General features: G+C 36.8%; 1 protein-coding gene across 3 annotated transcripts in view; it reads left to right on the top strand.

The window, feature by feature from the left end:
- CDKL5 (cyclin dependent kinase like 5) overlaps nt 1-21,714 on the top strand; it is a 129,320-nt gene that overhangs the window by 88,122 nt on the left and 19,484 nt on the right. For all 3 annotated transcript variants that reach the window (XM_039714290.1, XM_039714287.1, XM_039714288.1), the window contains exons 9-14: nt 2,987-3,176; nt 6,383-6,463; nt 10,763-10,923; nt 13,150-14,176; nt 17,577-17,682; nt 19,691-19,814. In XM_039714290.1, the coding sequence (XP_039570224.1) occupies nt 2,987-3,176; nt 6,383-6,463; nt 10,763-10,923; nt 13,150-14,176; nt 17,577-17,682; nt 19,691-19,814 (1,689 nt within the window). The remainder of the gene's footprint in view (nt 1-2,986; nt 3,177-6,382; nt 6,464-10,762; nt 10,924-13,149; nt 14,177-17,576; nt 17,683-19,690; nt 19,815-21,714) is intronic.

Below are 21,714 nucleotides of genomic sequence, written 5' to 3'. Positions count from 1 at the left end.
CTGAACTAGATTTTTTTGTACTGGTAAATAATTAAGTAATAATTATTCTGTCAATAAAGTCATCCTAGTATTCCCAGAGCTGTGCTAATCTTAATCAAATTTGTTGGCAGTTGTTTTCTTATGTGCATAATGGTATCTTAAAAGTGCTATTAAAAAACTCTAACCTCAATTTTTCACATTTTGGAGAAAACAGTAAAGCTTCCAGTGAAGTGTGTATGTGCATATATAAGTATAAATTTAAAATACTTGGAAAAAATAGCATAAATTGTGACCTTTTTAGATACAAACAATTTTTTTCTGTCTCTAACAGTAATGAGGATTTAGGAGGAAAGACATGAAAAGCTTGACAGATGTAGTATTAGTCTGACCTGCATTTTCTGAAACTGTTTTGTTGGCAGGGGAAATTTAGGAGGAATTATGTCTGTTTGTAGTTGACTAAATCTGTTTGATTAGCTTGTAGAGAAAGGGAGGAGATTTGTATATTTAATGTTTCAATTTTGCTGGTGTATGTTTTTAAAGCCAGGTTTTTCTGGCAAAGTGATGCCTGTTTCTTGGCACTCCTGTTCTATTTCCCAGGTATTCATCTTTCCCATTCCCCCTTTCCTTACATTTACCAAATTTTTATAAGCATCTAATATTCAGAAGTCTTCACAGGTTTATTAACTACATTCAATATAGCAAATATGGTTTTACTTTTTCAATTTTTAAAATGTGTCCCAGAGAGGTTTTTGTTTAGTGATAACATTCAGGACTTAAATTTCAGGAGGCGAAAGAAATTGCTCCGTAATTATTCACAGAACATCTAAAATCTACTCATTTTGGAGAGCCTCAGGTAACTGCTGTTAGTGGAGTACTCTGTACCCTTTGATGACAAAATATTGCTAAAAGCCAGTTGATTTTAAAACATGCTAAATTACTAGATGAAAATGTATTTTGGAGAATCTAATATGTGCAGGCAGACTGTAGTGCTTCTGAGGTATGGTCTATCTGTGCTATAGGAGTTATTTTCATTTGTCCAGCCATGTCACTCTTGCATTTTTTCTGCTGTGATCTGACCAGACTGATTCTGACAATCAACAGAAAAGAAGTCTCAAGTTCACCTTTTCAAGCAACAAGGTTGCAGTTTGTGCTGCCTTAAGAAATGGCTGTGTTCTGGTTTGTTTCTGTTTGACTACAGACTAAATAGTGAAAAGTTCTTAAATGTAGTTTGGCTTCCTTAATTCTTGAGAGCAAGCAAAGGTAATGGTCCATGCCTCAAATGAGTTTTAGCCTATGCCTCAGTTGTGACCCTAGCTTGTTCTACAGCAACCTTTTCCCTATTTCACATTTTAGTGGCGAAAACTATATATTAAAGGAGTTGCAAACAAAGATGTATTTGGGGTTTTGTCATAATAAAAGAGGAGGGTTTTTACCTGTGCTCTCACTGTTTTGCCTACAGAGCCTTGGCTTTGGAGTCCGTTCTTGCTTGTGTTGCCTTGTGTACTGAGAAGGAAAACCAGGCCTTACTTTAAGTCCTTCTGACCTAATGCGTGGGTTGGACTAGCAGCACCCTAGAAGGGTCAAATACTGAGTCCCAGAAAATCTGCAGGGAGGCATTGTGCAGGATTAATAAGCAAATTATGAACCCCATTGAGTCGTGGTGGTACTTGAGGAATTGTGACATGGTCTGCTTTGCCTCTGGCAGTTGTCAGCAGTCTCCTCCAATGTGGCAAACCTTTGGTTTTGGGATGGTTGTTGTGAGAGGACTACGGTGTCTCATGGCACATTCTCTAGGGCAAGTGGTTCTTGAAGTTTTGGTGCCCTACTTCAGCTTTCCCAGCTGCCATAGAGTCCAGCAGCAGTTTCACTTGGGCTATGGTCCAGCTAGGAATGTTTTCTCACCTTCACCTAGCCAAATCGCCCTAAGGGTTTACTGTTCCTCTGCAAAGTGTCCTCCCCACAGGTGAAGTAAATAATCATGAGTAATCAATGGGGAAGAGTCAAATTATTTATTTTTTTTTTAGTTTGAGGATGTTCTTTTTCTAAACATCATCAATCAGCAATATAAGGAAGTAATGAAGGAGACAGGTTTGGGATAGGATTTGTCACTTGCAACTCTTGGTGCTGTCTTATTCCAGAAAAAGGCAAGCCAGCTGTAACTTAAATCTCTTGAAATAGAGTTTGTGTTACTGGATTGCAAGTTTCAAAAAGAAGAGACTCAGTGAAATATGTTTTCAGTTCAATCTTTCTTCTAGTCTTTATTATTTTATATGCTTTTTTTGACATGAAAAGCATTTTCCAGTTATTCTGTTTAAAATCTAAACGTTGGAAAGACATTATTGGAATAATTTGGGTGTATACAATTTTTTTTTACAAATTCAGCAGGCAAGAATTTGGGTGTATAAAAAAGAGCTCTCCCCAAACCCCAAGCTGTGGCTTTGCTCCCAAACAGGAATTACTTTATGATGCTTTCATTGCTTCCTCACTTGTTTCTTCTATCAAATAGTTTTCAGGAGCACTCTGTTTTCTCTCTAATTAAAATTTTTGTGTATAAATGCTGAAATAAAGATTTCTTAGGGTTTCTGTTCTCCAAGTGGCCAGACCCAGTATGCCCATGCACCTAAACACAATCAAACAAGACATGTAATGCAGGAACAGAGTGCAGGCATGAGCTCTAGAGAGAAGGGAAGTTAGTGGTAGTTTAACTGTGAGTGAAGAATGCTTTGCAGTCAAAAAGATTATTCCTGTATGCAAGATTTTTCAAAAAGAACAAGGTCCCTGGGGGCACTGGAGAATCCATCTCCAGCCTTTTGAAGCAGTGATAGATACATCAAGAAATCTAGGGCAGAAATAGAGGGCTTGGTTTTTGAGGTGGTTTGCTTAATAACAAAGTTTGTTTTTCCGTGTTGTGAGGAAGCGTGCCATGGGAAATACAGCAAATAAATTGAAGCAGGTCAGTAAGAAGGCAGTGGCAGTGGGTGACAAACATTTTATTTTGGCTTGGCAGAGCCCCTTATGGCAAGGCTGTGGATATGTGGTCTGTGGGCTGCATCCTGGGGGAGCTGAGTGATGGGCAGCCCCTGTTCCCTGGCGAGAGTGAGATTGACCAGCTCTTCACCATTCAGAAGGTGCTGGGCCCACTGCCAGCCGAGCAGATGAAGCTCTTCTACAGCAACCCACGCTTCCATGGCTTGCGGGTAAGGGAGAGCTTTGTTCTTTTTTCTTATTTTTCTTATTTACTTGTGTGAAGTGCTGCAAAGGTTCTTTACATTTACATTGTGCGTTATCTACTGCCTATGTTTCTGGGTAAGTATAGATATAGAGATTATAAGGCATTCAAAAGAAAAGTAAAATTCTGATTACACCAGAAGTGAGTATTTTAAATGTGTTTGTTTTCTTGTTAGAAGTTGTTTAAAGATTTTCTTTCATTTCTTTGATGTTTTTGGCATATGATTTACCTCTTATACCCAATCTAACATTGTCCTGCTGGGTTTGCACTGGAAAGTTTAGAGGCAAAGCTCTGTAAGGTCAGGTTGTAGTAAATTCAGGACTGCTGTCTTCGAGCTAGTTTGTTGGGAAAATCTCAGCTGTAGATGCTGATATCATGGCAGAAGAGCTCTCTGCCTTTTGACTTATGTTTGCTGGGAGTTTATATAAGTCTCTTGAGTAAAAAAGTTCCTCCTGACAGCGTTGTTCTCTTCAAGGGTTGCCAATATAATATAATGACAGAGACTCACTTGTTTGAAGATCTGTGCAAGCTGGGATATGCAATATGACAAAATACCAGAATCAATAAATAATAGCTCTGTTACTTTTAACAGTACCTGGTCAGTGATTGTACTCATGTTTCCTTATAATTCAGTTTTGGTTGTCCTTTCTTTATTGATGAATGTTGCTTGGAAAGGTTAGTTTATGATCTTGATAATATTCTGAAATCATTAATGTAAATCATATAAAGAGACATATGAAGGTTTTAGGAGACCTTATCTGTGCTAAAGACTCAAGATTTGAGTTTTACTCCAAAAAAGAAAACGTGAGAATGTGAAAGGGAAGGAATGGGTACCTAGTTCTGTTAAAGCATGTTCAAAGTTGCCACAAATTTGTTTAAGCTAACAGTGATAAGAAAAGAGTTGGCTTAAGGTGTTAGGGTATTTATTTTAGGTATAAGAATAACTAATTCTGAAGAGTTTTTGTTGAAGAGTTGTTGAAGTTTGTAGACCATTCCAGAGTGGAGGGTTTAAAAAAAAATATTTGACAAGCATTTCTTGCAAGGTCCTATTTGTATTTCACCCTGTTTAGAACGGTGGACTGGATGGTGTTTTTGTATGACAAATTTATAACCCCTTATCAGGAAAGCAATGCTCTAAAAATTCTAAGCAAAATAAATGACTGCCTCTTCAACATTATTTTACAGCATTTCTGGTTGTACAGTGTAATCTTGTTTGGATAAATACTCTGTGATGTCTTAAGATGAAGTATCTTTGTTTTGTAGCTTTAAAATGCAGTAATTCCAGAAGACAGCACAGACCTAATGTGATTAGCACAAGGTTCAGAGTTATGGGTCTGTTCTCATCCTGGATCAGTGGTTTAGTGCTTGGCCTCAGACATGTTCCTGCCTTCTTAGTCCCATCTGTAAAGTCAGGGTACTGCTGATGTGACAGGGCCATATGGGTCTCCATAGAGAGTATTTTTTAGACTTGAAGTAAAGTCTGAATAATAGTTTAAACATCAAAAATGCTACAAAAATTATTTGTTTGAAATATAATATTTATTAGTTAATTCATGGGAAACAATTAGCCTGTGCTATAAGCCAACCTTACAAGTACATTTTTTCTGAATGTAGTGTAATGCTTAATAGTGAAAGATTTTCTGTTGCAGAGCAGATAGTAGGTATGCTGTGATCAAGCCAGTTATTACTTACAAGCTGGACTTGGTGCTGGATATTCTCAAGATAGAAACTAGCCCGTGATGTTAAATTTTTTATCCATATGCTTAGACTTTGTGAATTTCTGCATTACCTTCAGTGAATACTCCCATATTGTAAAACAGGATGAAAAAAATTCAGGCATTCCAGCATGGATCCAAATGCACATTTGCAAACTTTTCTTTTGACTCATATCCTCCATATATATGTATATAACACAGTTTTCCTCACTCCTGAGGTTTAGGGAATATTTTGTGATCTCTCTTCAATTCTTTAGAGGAGGAAAACATCCAGGGTATCTTGCAGACATAAGGAAGTAAAATAATAGGGGATCAGAAACAACCAGTAGGCTCATGACTTTACAGAAAAGTGTGAGTGGCAATGTAGGGCTATAAATATTTGTTCTACCAATGAGCTATATGAAGAATCTGAACAATTACAGTGACAAGCCACTGGTGCTTTGCACGGCTTTGGCACATTTTCCTTTTTCCCTGATCATTCTAGATATAAAAGCTTCTTCATGATTGTGACTCCACAGGAAGACATGAACATTTTACAATTTGGTTTATGTTAAAATTGGAGGAAGCGTGGAAGCCTTGTTTTACCTAAGTTACTGTTTAAGATTAATATAGCAGACTTGGACTTTAAACAATTCTCAATTATTAGTAAACCACTTCAAAATAAAGCAAAGTCAAAAGAAAAATGCAGAGACTATTTAGGAATAAAAGCATTCAAACTGCCGTTCTTCCATTTTTCTTCAAAGTTCCCATGATGTAATTTATGAAAAGTAATACTAGTACAACTAATGGATGCCCCCAGCAGTGTGCACTGCTTCTCATGGTGTTGCCAGCAGCATGACCACAGCAGTAACCCTGAAATTCAAATCTTTGAGCTTTTGCCTTTTTTCACTAAAAACACTTGGGAATTGTTCGTTAATGTTTAGTATTTGAGTAGTAAGTACTGTGTTTGCAGTCTCACATTCTCTCTGAGAGTGTGTAAATTTCTCTCTGAGATATTTGTGTAAAATTCTCTGATGTGTGTAAATGGGAATTGTTCGTTAATGTTTAGTATTTGAGTAGTAAGTACTGTGTTTGCACTCTCACATTCTCTCTGAGATATTTTAACCTTTTTTTTTGTTATAAATATGTTACTTATGTTAGTTCTGAATCTATTTTAAACCTCCTGTCAATCATAATGCCACAAAAAAATTAAGTTGATTATTTCTCACTTGAGAGTGATTTCTTGGCTGCCCTAATAATCAAAAAAATACTCTCTTTGGTTGACTAGATGCTTACCACACATACAGAATTATTTGTTCCACTATAATATTTTATAGTTTTCAGAAACCACTAAATTTTTCAGTGCTTAGGATTCCCATTAATTACATGTCTTGATTCACTAGTTTCTATTTTTTGAAACATTGTATTCCTGTATTACCTTGTTTACCTGATCAGTGTATTTACAGTGTATTTTTTACAGTTTCCAGCAGTCAATCATCCACAGTCTTTAGAGAGAAGATATTTGGGAATTTTAAGCGGTGTATTGCTTGATCTTATGAAGGTAGGAAAATGGTTTTTATTCTCTGTCTGTGAAATATAGGAAAATATATGTGACTTTTAACCCTTTTTCTTATATAATGCATCTTAGAAGGACTTTGGGAACTCCCTTTTGAGATATATTGATTCCCCCCTTGTTTGTAGTAAGGCTTGGAATTCCTAGGAATCAGGAAAATATCCCTTGCAAATGCCAGGAGAGTCTATTCAATTTTAACTGATGTGATAAAGAATATGTAGCCCAGACAAAGCATCATCACCATCCTTTGCAGGGCTGTGCATTCACACTGACACCCATGCACTGACTGCTGGGGTGTGATCATGTTCAGATACATCCACAGAGTATTGGGCTAACCTGAGTTGTTTTCCATTTCTTGTTGGGTAAGTGTGAGGATGTGGACAGTTGTCAAAAACCAAGTTGACACACAGGAGTTATGGGTTTTTATCCAAAATCTTAATCTGCTTGCTATCACCTCTACACAGTGTGTATGTTACTTTTCAGTCCAGTGTTGGAACAAGTCAGCTAGTTACACATGGCCAGACTAGGTTATAGTCCTGAGAGTTCTTTTTATGGGGAATCAGGAGAAGCTCATTCCCCACAAAAACATTGTGCTTTGCATTTGTGCCGTGTTCCTGGGTATGGAACAAGTATTGCTGTCCTTACTACTATAAAAACACTCCCATGGTAAGCTGCAGTGTAACTCTCACATCACTTCATCCCCAGTGAGCTGAAGAAAGAAGTCATAGTGCCCAAAATTAGGTTTATACTCACAGAACCACCTAAGAATTAAAGGCAGTATGGAACTCGCATGAAGCATGGATATGGCTAATCAACTCTGAATTAATTCTATGATCCCAAACCCCTCTGCACCAGTTGTCTTGGAAAACAAAGATGCTTTGGGAAATACTTGAGTGTTTACTTGTTTTTAGTAGTATTGCTGTAGCCAGCAGAAATCCACCAATTTGCTCTACTCTTCTTCAACACAGCCAGTTCAAATCCCTTTGATCTCCTTGCCTTATGAAGAGAGTCTGCATGGCTTTTATCTTGGTTTCAAGGAGTCTGCATTATGATACACTCCAGTGCATATAATTACTTGTTTTGGTATTATACTTTCTCCTCTGTTTTCTAATTCACAGAAACTTTTTTTCATAGTTAGCTGTAGCTCAAGATCTTGTAGTATATATTGCAGAATGGAAATTTCAAGATCAGTCTTAAGACCATTGTTACATGTACTGGGGAAGGGTTTATTTTCATTTTATCCTAAATTTTATGTTATATCTCAGTTTCTTTTAGGTTCTTTTGATATGATTTAAAAGTTGCAAAGTTGTGAAATGAAGCACTAAATGAAGCCCTAAAACTGAATTTTAGGGAAGCACAGGTTTCCAAATAATTTCATTCTTTTCATCTTTTCTGTGGATGTTTCTGCCGACAGGGTGAGAAAGGTCAGGAATTCTGTAGAGGGGATATTTTTTGTTTGATCTGCATTTCTTAATTCAGGAATTGGAACCTTGTTAAGCAATGTGCAGACGCCTACAAGGAGAGAACAGAAGGGACTTGTGGTTAAGTTGCATTTGCAAATGCTGCACATACTTTGTTGTGTGCCTGTCTCTTCTGCAGACAAGGGACAGTCTGACACATGTCCACACTTGTTGTGCTCCTCATTATCTGCATTCCCAGGGACCTCAGGTCAGATTACTAGACTACTGAATAACCCACGCTTCAATTTATGCCAATTGAAGTAGGGAGTTATTAACATATATCTATTTAGAGAGCATTTCTGGACTAGATTAATGATGAGGCACCAATTTGACCTTGTTGCTTTGTTGTTGCTCCAGTCCTCTGCTCTCCTTCACAAGTCATACTGATTTGCAAGCATTAGGGAGTTAGGAACTGGTTTTGCATGTTATGATTTGGGAAAAAAAGACATTGAGACTCTCTTCTTTATATCATTTGCCATTCAGTTGTCTCTGCCATTCAGCACCAGACATGCATTTCCTCTGAGCTGTTTGCTAAAGAGAATACTTGTAGAACCCCTTCTTTTTACCCTTGGTTTCCTTCACTTGCCTTGGTGGACTTTGGCCTTCTGAAGAGTGGCCTGACCTTTGTGCTAATACACTGCTTTTATAGCCAATCTTTGTATCCTGTCCTTCATTCTGGTTCTCACCCACTCCTGTTTTGCATTTTTGTTTATTAGAAAATTCCCTGTTTAGCCAACCTTATGAAAAAGATTTTGGTCTTCTATACAGTAAGATGCTTTGTTCCTGAACTCAAAACAAAATTTCCATAGAAATCAACAGCTGTCCTGGACATCTTTCCTCTTATGGTAGTTTTTCAGGAGATTATGCCTGGTAATTCCTTATAAAAAATGGAATTTGCTTTCCTGAAGTCCTGGGTTTTATCTGTGATGTTTATCTTCCCACCTCATCTTTCAGTCCTAACTAATCATCTCATGGTTGCTACAGCTCAGTGTCTTCACTGATCAGATTTCTCACCAGTACTTTACTGTTGTTGAGCAGCAGCTCAAGTAAACTGAACTCCCCTCCTTGGCTAATTTGCCTCTCCAGCAGCTGCACTAGGAAATTTCCACCAACTGATTATAGAAGTCTCCTGGAGCATGTACACAGGCAGGATGTCAGGACAGCTGAAGTCTGCTGTAAGGATGGAAATCTGTGACCAGATGTTTTTTTGTTGTTGTAGAGAGTTTTCCTCTTCAGCACCTTCAATGCATTGTTGGTAACAAACTCCCATCATAGCATACCAAATGTTGCTTTCCTTCTAATCCTGACCTAGAGATTGTCCATGGATAAACCTTTGGTTCCATGCAGATATTGGATGTGATCCAGGAAGTCAATTATATGGAGTGTTACTCTTCTCCCTCTCCATCCCCTTCCTTCTGAGACCAGTTGTACCCATCAGTGAGCGTGCCTCAGCCATCAGCCCTGTCCCACTACTTCTCTGTGCTTCCAGGCAGATTCCTAGCCTTGTGATAACCTATGGACTTCCAGGTCTCCTTGCTTGTCCAGCCTGTGTAATGTAGTGTACAGGCACTTGTGAGAAGCCTCTGCACATCATCTCTTCTGAGGGGGAGTGTAGGAATCACATGTGGCCTCCTCATGTTTGTTCAGCCTTTTGAGCCACTGTAGTGATGAGCACCAGAAAAAAAGGGGGAAAGAAGTTGTTAATAATTCAGTAGAGTGTGTCACTTGAGAAAGAAAGGTGTTGCATGCTGTATGACCAAACTGCATAGGAGTGTGGTTTGCCACTTGCTTTGTTTCCTGAGCATTTTCCATTTTGAAGTGCAGGGATCCTCTGAAGGGAAGCCAGTTTGTAGTTGGGTGGCTGAATATGGTGTTAATGTAGTGTGTGTATGCACAGACACACGTAGATTTCTTCTCTCTTAAACATATACGACCCTTAAGAAATAGCTGGGTTTTTTACTTAATAGCCATTCAAACTTTTAACCTTGCTAACAGTCATGCATGTTTGAATATTCCAGTGTAAACTCTGTATTGCTCTTTTCCTGCAAGAAACCTTTCAAACTTCCCAAAGTACCCAAGCTCCTGTTTTCAAGTTTTGTGATTAAATATTTTCTTCGTGTCAGGAAGTGTCTTTGTTTAGAATCACAACTGATCTAACAGAATTATAAGGCAAGTGTTATTCTGAATGCATTGTAAACAGCTTAGAGAATTCTTTGAAAATACGAGTGGACTTGAACCTTATAAGCTAAAGCCAGAACTCTTATATTTGTGTATTTTTAAAAATACTAAACTTTAAAATAATGGGTTTTTTTGCATAATAATGTTCCTATATAGTTGTTTCATTTGTTCATGAGAATTCTTTGAAAATACGAGTGGACTTGTATTACAAAGCCTGTGTCATTGTAGCATTTTATTACTGGTAAATTTAATATTTTTGATTCAAAACAATGTTGTAAGGTTTATCCTGAAAAATATGTTTAAAATACATATATTTAAAACATATATAGATATATAAAACATTTTTAAAAATTTTATATATCTTTGTATTTTAAACATACTATCATATATGTGTGCATAAAATTATATACATATAACACATATATGTATTTATTTAGTATCATATGTAGTTTAATGCACCATGAAATTATTCTAGCAGTGACATCTAATCACAGAAACTTTGGAGACTAAAAAATTACCTAGTAATGTTCTTTATTTTGTTATGGGGTTTTTTTTGCTTTGGTTTGGTTTTTTTTGTTTGGTTTTGGGGTTCTTTTGATAATGTAAATACGGATACTAACATTTAAACTTCGGGATTTGTTTTTCAAAGAACTTACTGAAGTTAGATCCAGCAGATAGATATTTGACAGAACAATGTTTGAACCACCCTTCGTTTCAAACCCAAAGACTCTTGGATCGCTGTGGAAGTTCACCTTCACGGTCAGCTAAGAGAAAACCCTACCATGCAGACAGCAACACTTTATCCAACAGGTAAATGTAGCCTTGTCCCTGTTACCACTGACATTTGCTGTTCCAGTGAGTGAGTTGTTGTGGTGCTCACATGCAGCATCACCTACAAGAAAAGTGGTTTTTTGACAGCTTAGGCACACTGGGATGTGTGCTGTTCTGTGTAGCCTCACTGAGTAAAGGAAGCAGACAGTATTTACAGCTGCACAAACTGAAATTTTTGCTAACTTACTGCATCGGGCTGCATGCATCTTAAAAAAAAAATACAATGTTGAAGCCATTTCTGCTTATGACAAAATAAAAATCGGCTGATCCACCTTAAAAAAAATGTTAGCCTTTTTCTTGAACAATAGGAATTTTGTGGCTTGGAAGTTGCCCAAGATTCCAAAGGAATGCTCTTTTCTTTGGAATGCTACCACTGTTGTATATGTACAAATCTGTCCAAGATTTTGATATTTAAAAGCTTAAAGTTCACACAGATTTGTAGCAGCTAAATGTCCTGAAAATTGTGCTTATTGATCACATTCCAAATTGGAGATGAACAGAATTTTGTCTGCAGTTGCAGCTGTGGATCGTGTCTAGTCTGTTTGACCTCAGGCTCACAGAGGATATGTTTGCTCATTGATTCCCTTGATGGACCCATGTAGCTTGAGAGAAGCCACTTAATTTTCATACCTCAGTGAATCAGGTTTACTGCTGGATGAAATACTTCAGTACAAAAAGCTTCTTGTTATTGCTCTGATAAATGCATTTATAAAGGTCACCCTCTGAAGTATGCAGAATATTTTAATATTCTATATGCAGGCTTTTAATCCTGGCCATGTTTTTCTTTAGCTTATCCTGTGAGATTCAAAAAATTGCTCCTCTATTTTAAGATTTGGGATGACATTCACAATCTATACATTTTCAAAGATAGACACCAAAAAGTTTTAGCTGCCTTTACAGATGCTTGGAGTAGAAGTTTTACCATTAGACATATGGCATCAGAAAGAAAGACCTACATCCACTGGAAACATGTCCAAAAGTCTTGCCTAGTAAAAATACGAGGTTCCTCTATCTAAAGTTTTGAAAAATATGCTTTCTGTTAACTGAAAAATATATTTTAAACTGGCATTAAAATTGCTTAAGTTTTAGGAACTGTAATGAAATAGATTATGATATCACTGGAAGTGGTTAATATAAAAATCCTAGGTATACAACCAGCTAGCATTATCCAGTTATCCAAAAGATCAATGAAGGTACAGTGATCTCTCACTTCAACCCTCAGCAATATATCTGAGTTACATCATAGATTTATTACAGAAATAAGTTAATTGCTCATAGCCTGCCTAGGTCCATCAAGGCAAACAAGCACAGCTCCAGCACTGCTCAGTCTTGGCTATGGCAGTGCCAGCCTAAATCCAGAAGCTGAACTGGTTTAATGCCAGAAAACCTGAGATAATAAATCCTGCTCAAAAAAATCAGTCTCAGGTTTTGCAGAACCAACTCATATCTCAGTCTTGTAGTCCCAAAACCAGAAGAGCTAGGAAGTAGAGTAGAGGATAAGGACATAACCAAGTAGCTCTGCACCAAGTCAGTCTGGTTGCAGAGCCTTTCAGGTACAGCCTTTGAATGAGCTAATGTACCAAAAACTGGGATAATGCCAAGTTCCACAAAAGCTGTCTTCCTGTGGTAGAGCTGGTTTTGGGTTTGGTGTTATAGGGCTAGCTCAGGCTCACTCCATCTGAACAATAACCTCTTTTCCCCTCCCCTCCTCCTCCAAACCAGGAATACACAAGATAGCCTGGAGCACTGATTGTATCAGGGCTTTTTGACAGTGCTGACATATTTGATTGTTCTACCTTCCTTTGATATGCCAGGTGTATTTAAGATTTTTTCGATTGATATACAGCTAATTTTCATAATGTAATGCTTCACTTAACGATGCACTCACATCATACACAATACATAAATGTGCAAATATGTTGGAATTTCTGTTACTAGATTTGATATCTTCAGAGCTTTTGTCAGCAAAATCATTAACCAAAGTAGAGTTTGCCATCAGATCATAACCAGAAACAACAATGTACAAACACTTGCAAATTGGTTATTTTAGTGAAGCTTCTGGTGCCTTAGTTGGCGATATTTGATCTTACTGCAGTTAAATTTTTGGTTTTAAATGGCAACTGAAATGGGTGTACTTTTTTGAAGTTATTAATACATGAATAAGTAATCTGATATATTAATGCTTCTTTATGCATTTTAATATAGAAATCAAGCCAGCAAAAGTTCTGCTTTGCAGTCACACCACAGATCAAACAGCAAGGATATGCAGACACTAGGGGCTGGCGGGCCAAGAGAAGAGGGGCTTCCAGCAAATGAAAGCTTTTTAAATGGAAACCTTCCAGGACCTGCACCTAGTCCAATGCACGCAAAAAAACCAAGCAACACACCTGGATCTGGCAACAAGGATATAGCCAATAATAACATGCCGCATCTTCTCAGCCCAAAGGAACCAAAGGGAAAAACAGAGTTTGATTTTAATGTGGACACCAAAAGTTCTGATGGTTCAGGCACAAAGTACGTGAAGTCCAACACCAGATCTCAGCAGAACCGGCACTCCTTTATGGAAACTTCTCAAAGCAAAACTGGGACGCTGCAGCCTGGTGACAAGCACAGCCGCCACAGCTACATCGATACCATCCCACAGTCTTCTAAGAGTCCCTCCTATCGGACAAAGTCCAAGAGCCATGGAGTTCTGACAGACTCAAAATCCGTGGGCAACCTTTCTGAGGCCAGGGCCCAGGCTGCAGAACCAAACACCAGTAGGTATTTTCCATCCAGCTGCATGGACTTGAACTCTCCTACCAGTCCGAGTGCTCCCCGGCACAGTGACAACAGAACTATGCTCAGTCCATCCGCCAGGAATAACCGCAGCGAGGGTACCCTGGACGCCCGAAGACCTCCAACAAGACACTCCAAAACAATGGAGGAGTTAAAACTGCCAGATCACATGGATGGAAGCCATTCCCACTCTCTGTCTGCTCCACATGAATCTTTTTCCTATGGTCTAGGTTATACCAGTCCTTTTTCTTCACAGCAGCGCCCTCATAGACACTCTATGTATGTGAGCCGGGACAGAGTGAGGTCAAAGGGCTCAGAGGGTGGCTTAAGCGTAGGGCAAGGGATGGCAGCCAGAGCAAACAGCCTGCAACTGTTATCTCCACAGGTGCAGCATAAGTCACTCACAAGGTCTGTTGGCTCATCACGAGAAGACTGTACAGAAGATTCTAATAGGGTTAGTCCAAAATATTGCCTCTTATTTGAAGGTTTACCTTTCTGCTTTTAACTCACGTGGGGGCAGCTGGCCTGCTTTCTGTCTTCTGTTTGTTTCTTTGCAGTTATTCATTTATTTGTCTTGTAAGGTATGGCGATGTCGTTGGGGGCTTTTTTTCAGAAGGGCTGAATATATCAAGGTACTTTTAAGAAATGGGCTATGAATACCATTCTCCTAAAGTACTGAAATGTGAGAATGGAAAAATTGTCTCTGAAGTTCAAATTTCATTAGTTGTTTTTAGTCCTTGGTTACATGTTCTGATGTCATTTTTACTGTATCATTTTGCTTAATTATCTTTCTCATTTGTGTTTTTATTTAGCTTTTTCTATATGTATTTCTGTTATGAATATTAATGTTAATTTTTGAAGCCAGTGTTTCATTCAGGTATAGCAGGACATTATTGCTGAAATGCCCTAATTTACTATAGAAATATCAAAGCTTGCAATATTTCTTTAGATTAGTATGATAAGTAGCTGGTGTAATCTAGAAATTTCATGTTGTAGTGGCCACTGGTAAATTGACTCTGACAGTGGTTACTGTCAGTGGATACCTGGTTGTGTTTTTCTGTGAGCATTAATTAAAGAGTAGAGGACAGGCTGGTTCTGGTGTTGATTTACATTCGTTACACAACACTTCTGAATTATCTCATGTTTTACACATCAGATATGTAAAGATGACTGTATTTGTCCTCAGAGCTTTAAATTTATCTATTAACAAAATGGTGGAGAAACAAATACAAAAATAAGTGTTTGTTTCTCTATGCCTACACCTGTGATAAACTGACTTCTAAGGAGAGAACATCTAGTTCAGATATCTTGATAAACTGAAAAAATAAAAGAGCTGCAAATAATATTTAAGGTCCAAAGATGATGGTTTACTATGAGAAACTAAAGTACTTTGCCCACTTAGTAGTTCATCTAAGAAATATGTGTAGCTGACCTAATAGGGATCTACGAGTACCCCTTAAAAGAAGAGTTTCAGGTAGTGGTTGTCTCCTCAGTCCAGCAGAGAAAAAAAGACATTATATGTTTTTTCATTCATAGCACATCTCCTCCATTCAAGATTATGTTTATTCAAACATGAGAAAATACCAAAATAGAAGTGCAATGGAATAATAATTTTTAAAAAGCTACCTAGAAGGGATTACAGCTGCTCCATTTCAAAAACAGTTTTTTCCTGTGTACTTAATTTTCTGTCTCTCTCATTTCAGTCAAATTAAATGTTACTTATTCTTCAGGATATTATTTGGAAGGGAAGTAATATCAGTGTTTCAGTTTTTGATAATAAAAGGTCAACTACCTTGTATTCTTCAGTTCATTTTCTGCATTATGCAGCAGATAGTAATTTGAAGTAATTTTAATTTTATTTCATACTATTTAGAGGCCAGTTGTTTTTATTGGCTCATTCTTTGTCATTGAAAATGGGTTTACAGATTTTTATTTTAATTAGGAAAAATCAGTGTGTATTGTAATGCTTATGTTTTTGTTCATTTTCATTTGCTTTGGAAAGTCTGTTCATTCCAGATAAAGAACTTGCCTTTATCTCTTGTGGTCAGTATTTTTAAAACTTAACTTTTAAAGCCTTCACTTTTAAGCCTTCACTTAGTGCTTTTAAGTCTGTATTTCAACCATTAGAAGTGTTAAAGGAAAATGACTTCTAAGTCTGTGAATTCACAAAGCTGTTTTTTGTTTGTTTATACTGCTTTCAGTAACAAATCAAAATCAAATTCTTATGCCTCATAAAGGCATTTTCACAAAGAAGTCATTCTTTGGCTCCTTCCTATCCTCATTTTCCCGCCCTTTTCTACATTATGCATTAGGAGTCAGAAAATTTCACTCCCTTCAGAATTAGTGAACTAAAACAATCGTTAATAATATGTGTTCTCATAGATTCTTTACTATTTTCATACTTATTTTTTCTGATTATTTTCCTGGGGATTCTTTCTCTGCTCATCTTTGGTGAATTTTCCTTACTTCTGTGTTACTAGTTTCGCATTAATTTTCTTTTTAGCTTACCAAGTTATTTTAAAGGAAAACATTCTTTTTTTGCCAAGCTTTAAATCTTATTTAAGAAAAGAAATCAAGAAAAAACTGTCATCCAGTCTTAGTTTTAGGAGTTTTCATGTCTCAACACAACAGTTTTGTTTTAAGGGGTTTTTTTTACATTTAAATTAAATGTACACAAAAAGGCTTAAGCAGAAGAAAATCAAATACAAGTTGCTATTACTGTCTCATGTTTGAAATTTAACTGCTGATAAAGAAGAGGTATCTAATACAAGTAGTAATTTAATCAAATGCTTCAGCCTCTGGTAAATTTTAGAAGAATCCAGATGGGATTTGAAGCATTGTTTTAGCTGCAGTTCTGGCCTCAGTTTCAAGGTTTGTTTTCTCTGTGACAGTGAGACCAGATCTTCATACACAAAAAGCAAAGTAGATTTTGCAAATCACTTGTGCGGAGAATTGAAACCCCAGTTTTTAGTTTTGGTTAGGTTTTTTCGTGGCTTTGGTTTTTGGACATTCTAGATTTCACTTAGTGCAGGAGTTTCAGTAGTTTGGGGTCTTGGAGAGAGCATTAAAATTCACATGTTCAGTCCATACTGAGGGAAAAATTGTAGTTTCTGATTCATTTCAGAGTGGGGTTAAGTCATATTTGGTGGCTAATTATGTGCATAAGGATGTTTCTAAGGGCTCACCTAAACTTTTACCTGAAGTACTTCCAGTACTGTTTTCAGGAAAATAGAATAAATTGGAGGTAATGTTATACTTCTAGCTATCCTATCTGACTGAAGAACTTTGTCCATAGATTTCTTAGTTCAGAGACTTTCTATTATTTTGCATACAGTAGATTTTGTGATTGTTGGTACCTCTAGGTAATGATATTAAGAGATAAGAGATTATAGTGCTTTGCTGTTGCAAGAGATGATAGTGCTTTGCTGTTGCAATTATGTCAAATTAGATGCATTCCTATCTGCTTTTTAATGTTTGCTAGTAGCAGAGTGACCAGATTCCATCAGAAATTCATTTAACAACCCTCCAGTAAAAGATTCCTCCAGAGATGTTACAGTTGCATTTCATTCAAGTTGAAATTCTGAGGGCCTGAATCAGATTCCTGTCTTTAAAATTACAACTTGGAGGCAAAATTTTGTTAATGCCATTTTTGTCATTTTGGAAAGAGGCAAGCAAGCAGCAAAACCAAGTAATTATTGATTACATAGTCTGTGATTTGATATTTGCAGTTATTAATAAAATAAAAGGAAAATTGTATGGCAAATTTAGAGTTTTGTTGCTTATGTATGTTGGTTAAAAACTGCAAATCAGTTTACAGTCTTTCATTTTAAATAGTTTATTGTTCTTTTACATAGGGTGGAGCATATCATGATCCACACACAGAAGATGGAGCATCTACTAAGGAGAATAGAATTCTGTATAATGACCCTGTTCCGAGAAGAGTTGGCAGCTTTTACAGAGGTAATTTCATGGTGCATCTTTCAAATTTAATCCAGAATTTTAGCATGGAATATAAATTAAGTACTATAAATTTATACAGGGAATTAACATGAACAACTACAAAGATTTATTTGAAAAAAATGTTTGTTACTCAGCTTTCAGAGGGTGAGTTTGCAGGAACTGCATTGGTACCCTATTGTTTATTTGTGAATGATAGCTCACATTAATTGGAAAGTACATCCACTGCAGTACCTTGTAAAGCAGAATATAATTTATCAGGGCAAAATGAACAAAATTAATATTACCAAACTAGGCAGTTAATTAATATTTTAAATTTTTATTTTCAGTTCTTATAAAGACACTATTTGTACCTATGCAGTTGTAGCACATAGACATACTTGCTGATCTGTTTCAGATACTGTGTTACATGGAAGTGTAATGGCTTTAATGGCTTGTAACCTGTGGCATTTCTTGTGTTTACGACTTACTAAAGATCAGGGTTTCCTACAAGCAAGAGCACACTCACATAATTCCAGTTTAGAATAAATAATAAAACAGGTCTGTGTATGGACACACACAGATAGATACTGTTCTGTTTTGGCACACAAAAGATGGTGGTTTCTGAGCAGCTGCCTCATGGCTAAACCTGGATAATTGTTTTGAAGAAGATGATAAGAAGCTAATTACTGTCCTACAAGTGTTAGGAGGCTTGTGGGGCTCCCCTGAGCCTTAAGAAGTCCCAATCAGCTGAAATTCGATTATGAGTCACCTAATAACCTTAAGCAGAGGCACAAATCTCCCTCTGATCCTCTTCAGGTTGATCAGTTGGCTGATGACCTGATTTAGACACGTTAAAATCTGACAATCCTTGCAAGTGTCCCACTGCAATGTTAAAACCTGTGGGCAGAATTAAAGCTTGTACTGTTTTGAGCCATGCTTTTGAGTGTTTGTGTTGCAAATGCAATACAGGATGCTTAAGATTTCTCAGTTCTGGATTGCTTTCATTAATCTCTAAAAAGCTCCTAAAATTGTGGGTGGATTATCCTTCTTTTTTATGTATAGTGAAACAAAAGTTCCAAAGAAGAAGGACTTCGTAAGTCATGTACTAAAGAAACTGCAGATCTGGGATTTATTCAATTCCTTGTTATAAAAAAGAGGGTTCTTCCACTTCAGCTTTGTCTATCTAACAAATATATTTTAGATGGGCTTAATTATTGCCTTGGGAAGGTGATATTATATTTAAAATAATACTTTGCTAATAGTGTGTGCAAAACTGGTGATAATAGTATATGCAAGTTACTGTGAAAAAGATAAATCCTTATTTATATAAATATAACCTTTGTATTAGAACAGTATTTATTAGCATATACTTTTGTACTACAGCTTGAACAAAATCTTACAGATGCTGTTTTGATAGATTGTGTAATGTGATGCTGCATTAATAGTGTCCAACTAGTGTCTTGTCAGTTTTTAATCCAGTGCAGGTATTTCTAGTGATATTCATAATTCTAATAAATGTATGTTCTAGATCTGTATGTAGTTGTGTATTTTCAAAACCACAGTATGTGTGTTTGAAAAGTACATAATATCTAATTTAGATGCTTTAATTTTTAGTACATTATATTTTAGTTACATCAAATATAATTTTTTTTTCCAAGATGGGTACTACTGTTTTTAAGGGCTAAAGTGAAGATGAAGTGTAAACTGCAGTATTTCATGTCTTTAATAACAATATTCCAACCTCTTATTCTCTTTCCTGTTTTTAAATATGAATCACACCTAGAGCTCCCTACAGATAGAAGTGTTCTTAAATCTAATAGCAATTTACCCAAGTTCTGATGATGGTCTCATTTTGCAACCAATATTACCCTGCAAGGATCACAAAAGTCAGCTTTTTTTTCAATTCTACACAAAACACAACCGTGTCTTTGCTCTCCTGTTACTGTAAGAGGCAGAGAGGAAGCAGAGGAGTGGGAGCTGGGATTTTTGGCAGAGCTCAGTGTACATCGTTTGCTGTTTCTCTGTCCAGTTCCATCTCCACGTCCAGAGAGTACCTACATAGAAAACAATGTGTCCAACAGAGCCTCGGTGTTACCAGCAGACAGCACCACGGTGACAAACCACCCCAAGAGACAAACCACCTTTGACACCTGGTGAGTTGTAATGTGCACACACGTGTAGAGAATGGCAGGGAAAAAATATGGTTTTAACAGGAGGGACAAATTCCTCACGCTTTTTTCAAGGTTTGCAATTGTCCATGTGCTTAGTTGCTTCCTCCAGCCATACCAGCATAGCATGGCATGTTTTCTGTCCCCTCTCGAGCAGCAAGGAATCCTGCATTGCACCCATAATATGAATGCAATAAAGTTTATATACTTCTGTCCAATCCTTCACAATTTTTTCCCGCTATTAGTCTTTAGTTAAAGATAGTACAAAGTGCTTGTGTGTGTAGTATATATAAAAATTTGTGAATTCCAGAAGCATGAATTGTTAGACAAGTGGAAAAAATACCAAAATGCATGTTTCCATATATAAAATACTATATTAATGAAGAATATTTTCACCCTACAATGGGGACCGCAGCTCTCTTTGTTTATACACAGAAGGAAATGAATACATTCTATGGGAAAATGGATTAACCAACATCTTAATGGTGTATATTGATTTTAAAAGATGAAAAGCATCACATGGCTCCATTACATAACATAGAGCACCTTAATTATGCTAATAAAATGACATATACATAGCTTCGCAGGACTCAAAGGGAAATAGTTTTGTTTCTCTTAGAACTGTTTGGCTCTAAAATACTCTCAATCTTTTACTCTTTAAAATCACAATAAATCATATTAAATAAAAATAAGCAGATGGAGCTCACAGGATTGGTGAGAGAAACGGGCTGCATGCATTTGTATGGTTTAACTGTGCTTTACACCACTTTCTGAAACCCTTTTCTCTGAAAGGTCCATAAAGTTATGCTATCTAAACTGTTTCAGTGGTTTGTTGACTTAATGTGTTTTCACACAAATAACCAGAGAATTATGTGCTTAAAGAGAAAGGGGGGTGGTGGGTGGTGGACTGTTGGTATTTCACCTTGTGTTGAGGTTTTATACCTATGTCAGTAATAGAAGATGTTTACTCCAGAACCCTTCTCACCTGCTCTGATTCACTAGAGTCTGCTTCCTGTCCTTCAGTAGCTCCACCTACACCCATTTTCTGGAAGTTAGCTGAGGAAACCGGTCATTTATGTAAAACGGTGGTGCTTATGTTGTGGCTTATGTGGCTAAAGAAGGTATTTATTCCTGCTGTTGAACCCTTTTACCATTTTACACTGGCCTTCGTATCTGGATCTTTCTATCTTGCGTATAACATAAGACAACTGGAATCTTGTTTTGCTTTATATATCATTCAGCAATATAATGTCTTGACTGCAAAGAAACATATAATGTTACTTGAACTTTGAACTGAAAAAAATAGCATATGTTATTAGAGCTGGTTGGGAATTTTTTTAATAAATTTTTTTTTCTTTGTTTATAATGCCAAATTACCAAAACTTTTCAAAAGAAGTGGCTGATAACCACTAACCTTTTATTGTGAAGATTCTTCAGCTCCAGGATGGAATTGCCAGTCAAAACCAGAGATACTCTCAAAATAACCAATATTTTGGAGGCAGCATTATTTTTTAGAATGCGAGGAACTTGAGTGCAGGTTCTTTGTTATTTAAACCAGAGGTTTGAACCAAGATCTTAGATCTAACAAGTGAATGCCCTAAACCAGAAGTTAGAGGTTATTCTGGAGGACATTGTCTGGTTCCCTCAATGTATTCTCTTAAAGCTGTTTCATCTTGTTAAAACAGTGAAAGGACCACAAAGGTGCTCAGTATGGCCTTGTGAAAAAGACCCTTCATTAACTTTGAGACAGATAGATTTTAAGTTCTTGCTCCAAATTACTCAAATATTTTCACAAAGTGGAACAGCTCCTTTGAGAGAAGAACCCACAGAAGAATAAGCATTTCTTCTTATGAAATGGAAGAAATAGTAGTAGCTGCAATGCCAA

This window comes from Passer montanus, unplaced genomic scaffold (genome assembly GCF_014805655.1).
Source record: "Passer montanus isolate IOZ18808 unplaced genomic scaffold, ASM1480565v1 scaffold3, whole genome shotgun sequence".
Taxonomy (NCBI): Eukaryota; Metazoa; Chordata; class Aves; order Passeriformes; family Passeridae; genus Passer; species Passer montanus.
Note: the sequence above shows the minus strand (reverse complement) of the source record. Positions and strands in the feature narration are given on the sequence as shown.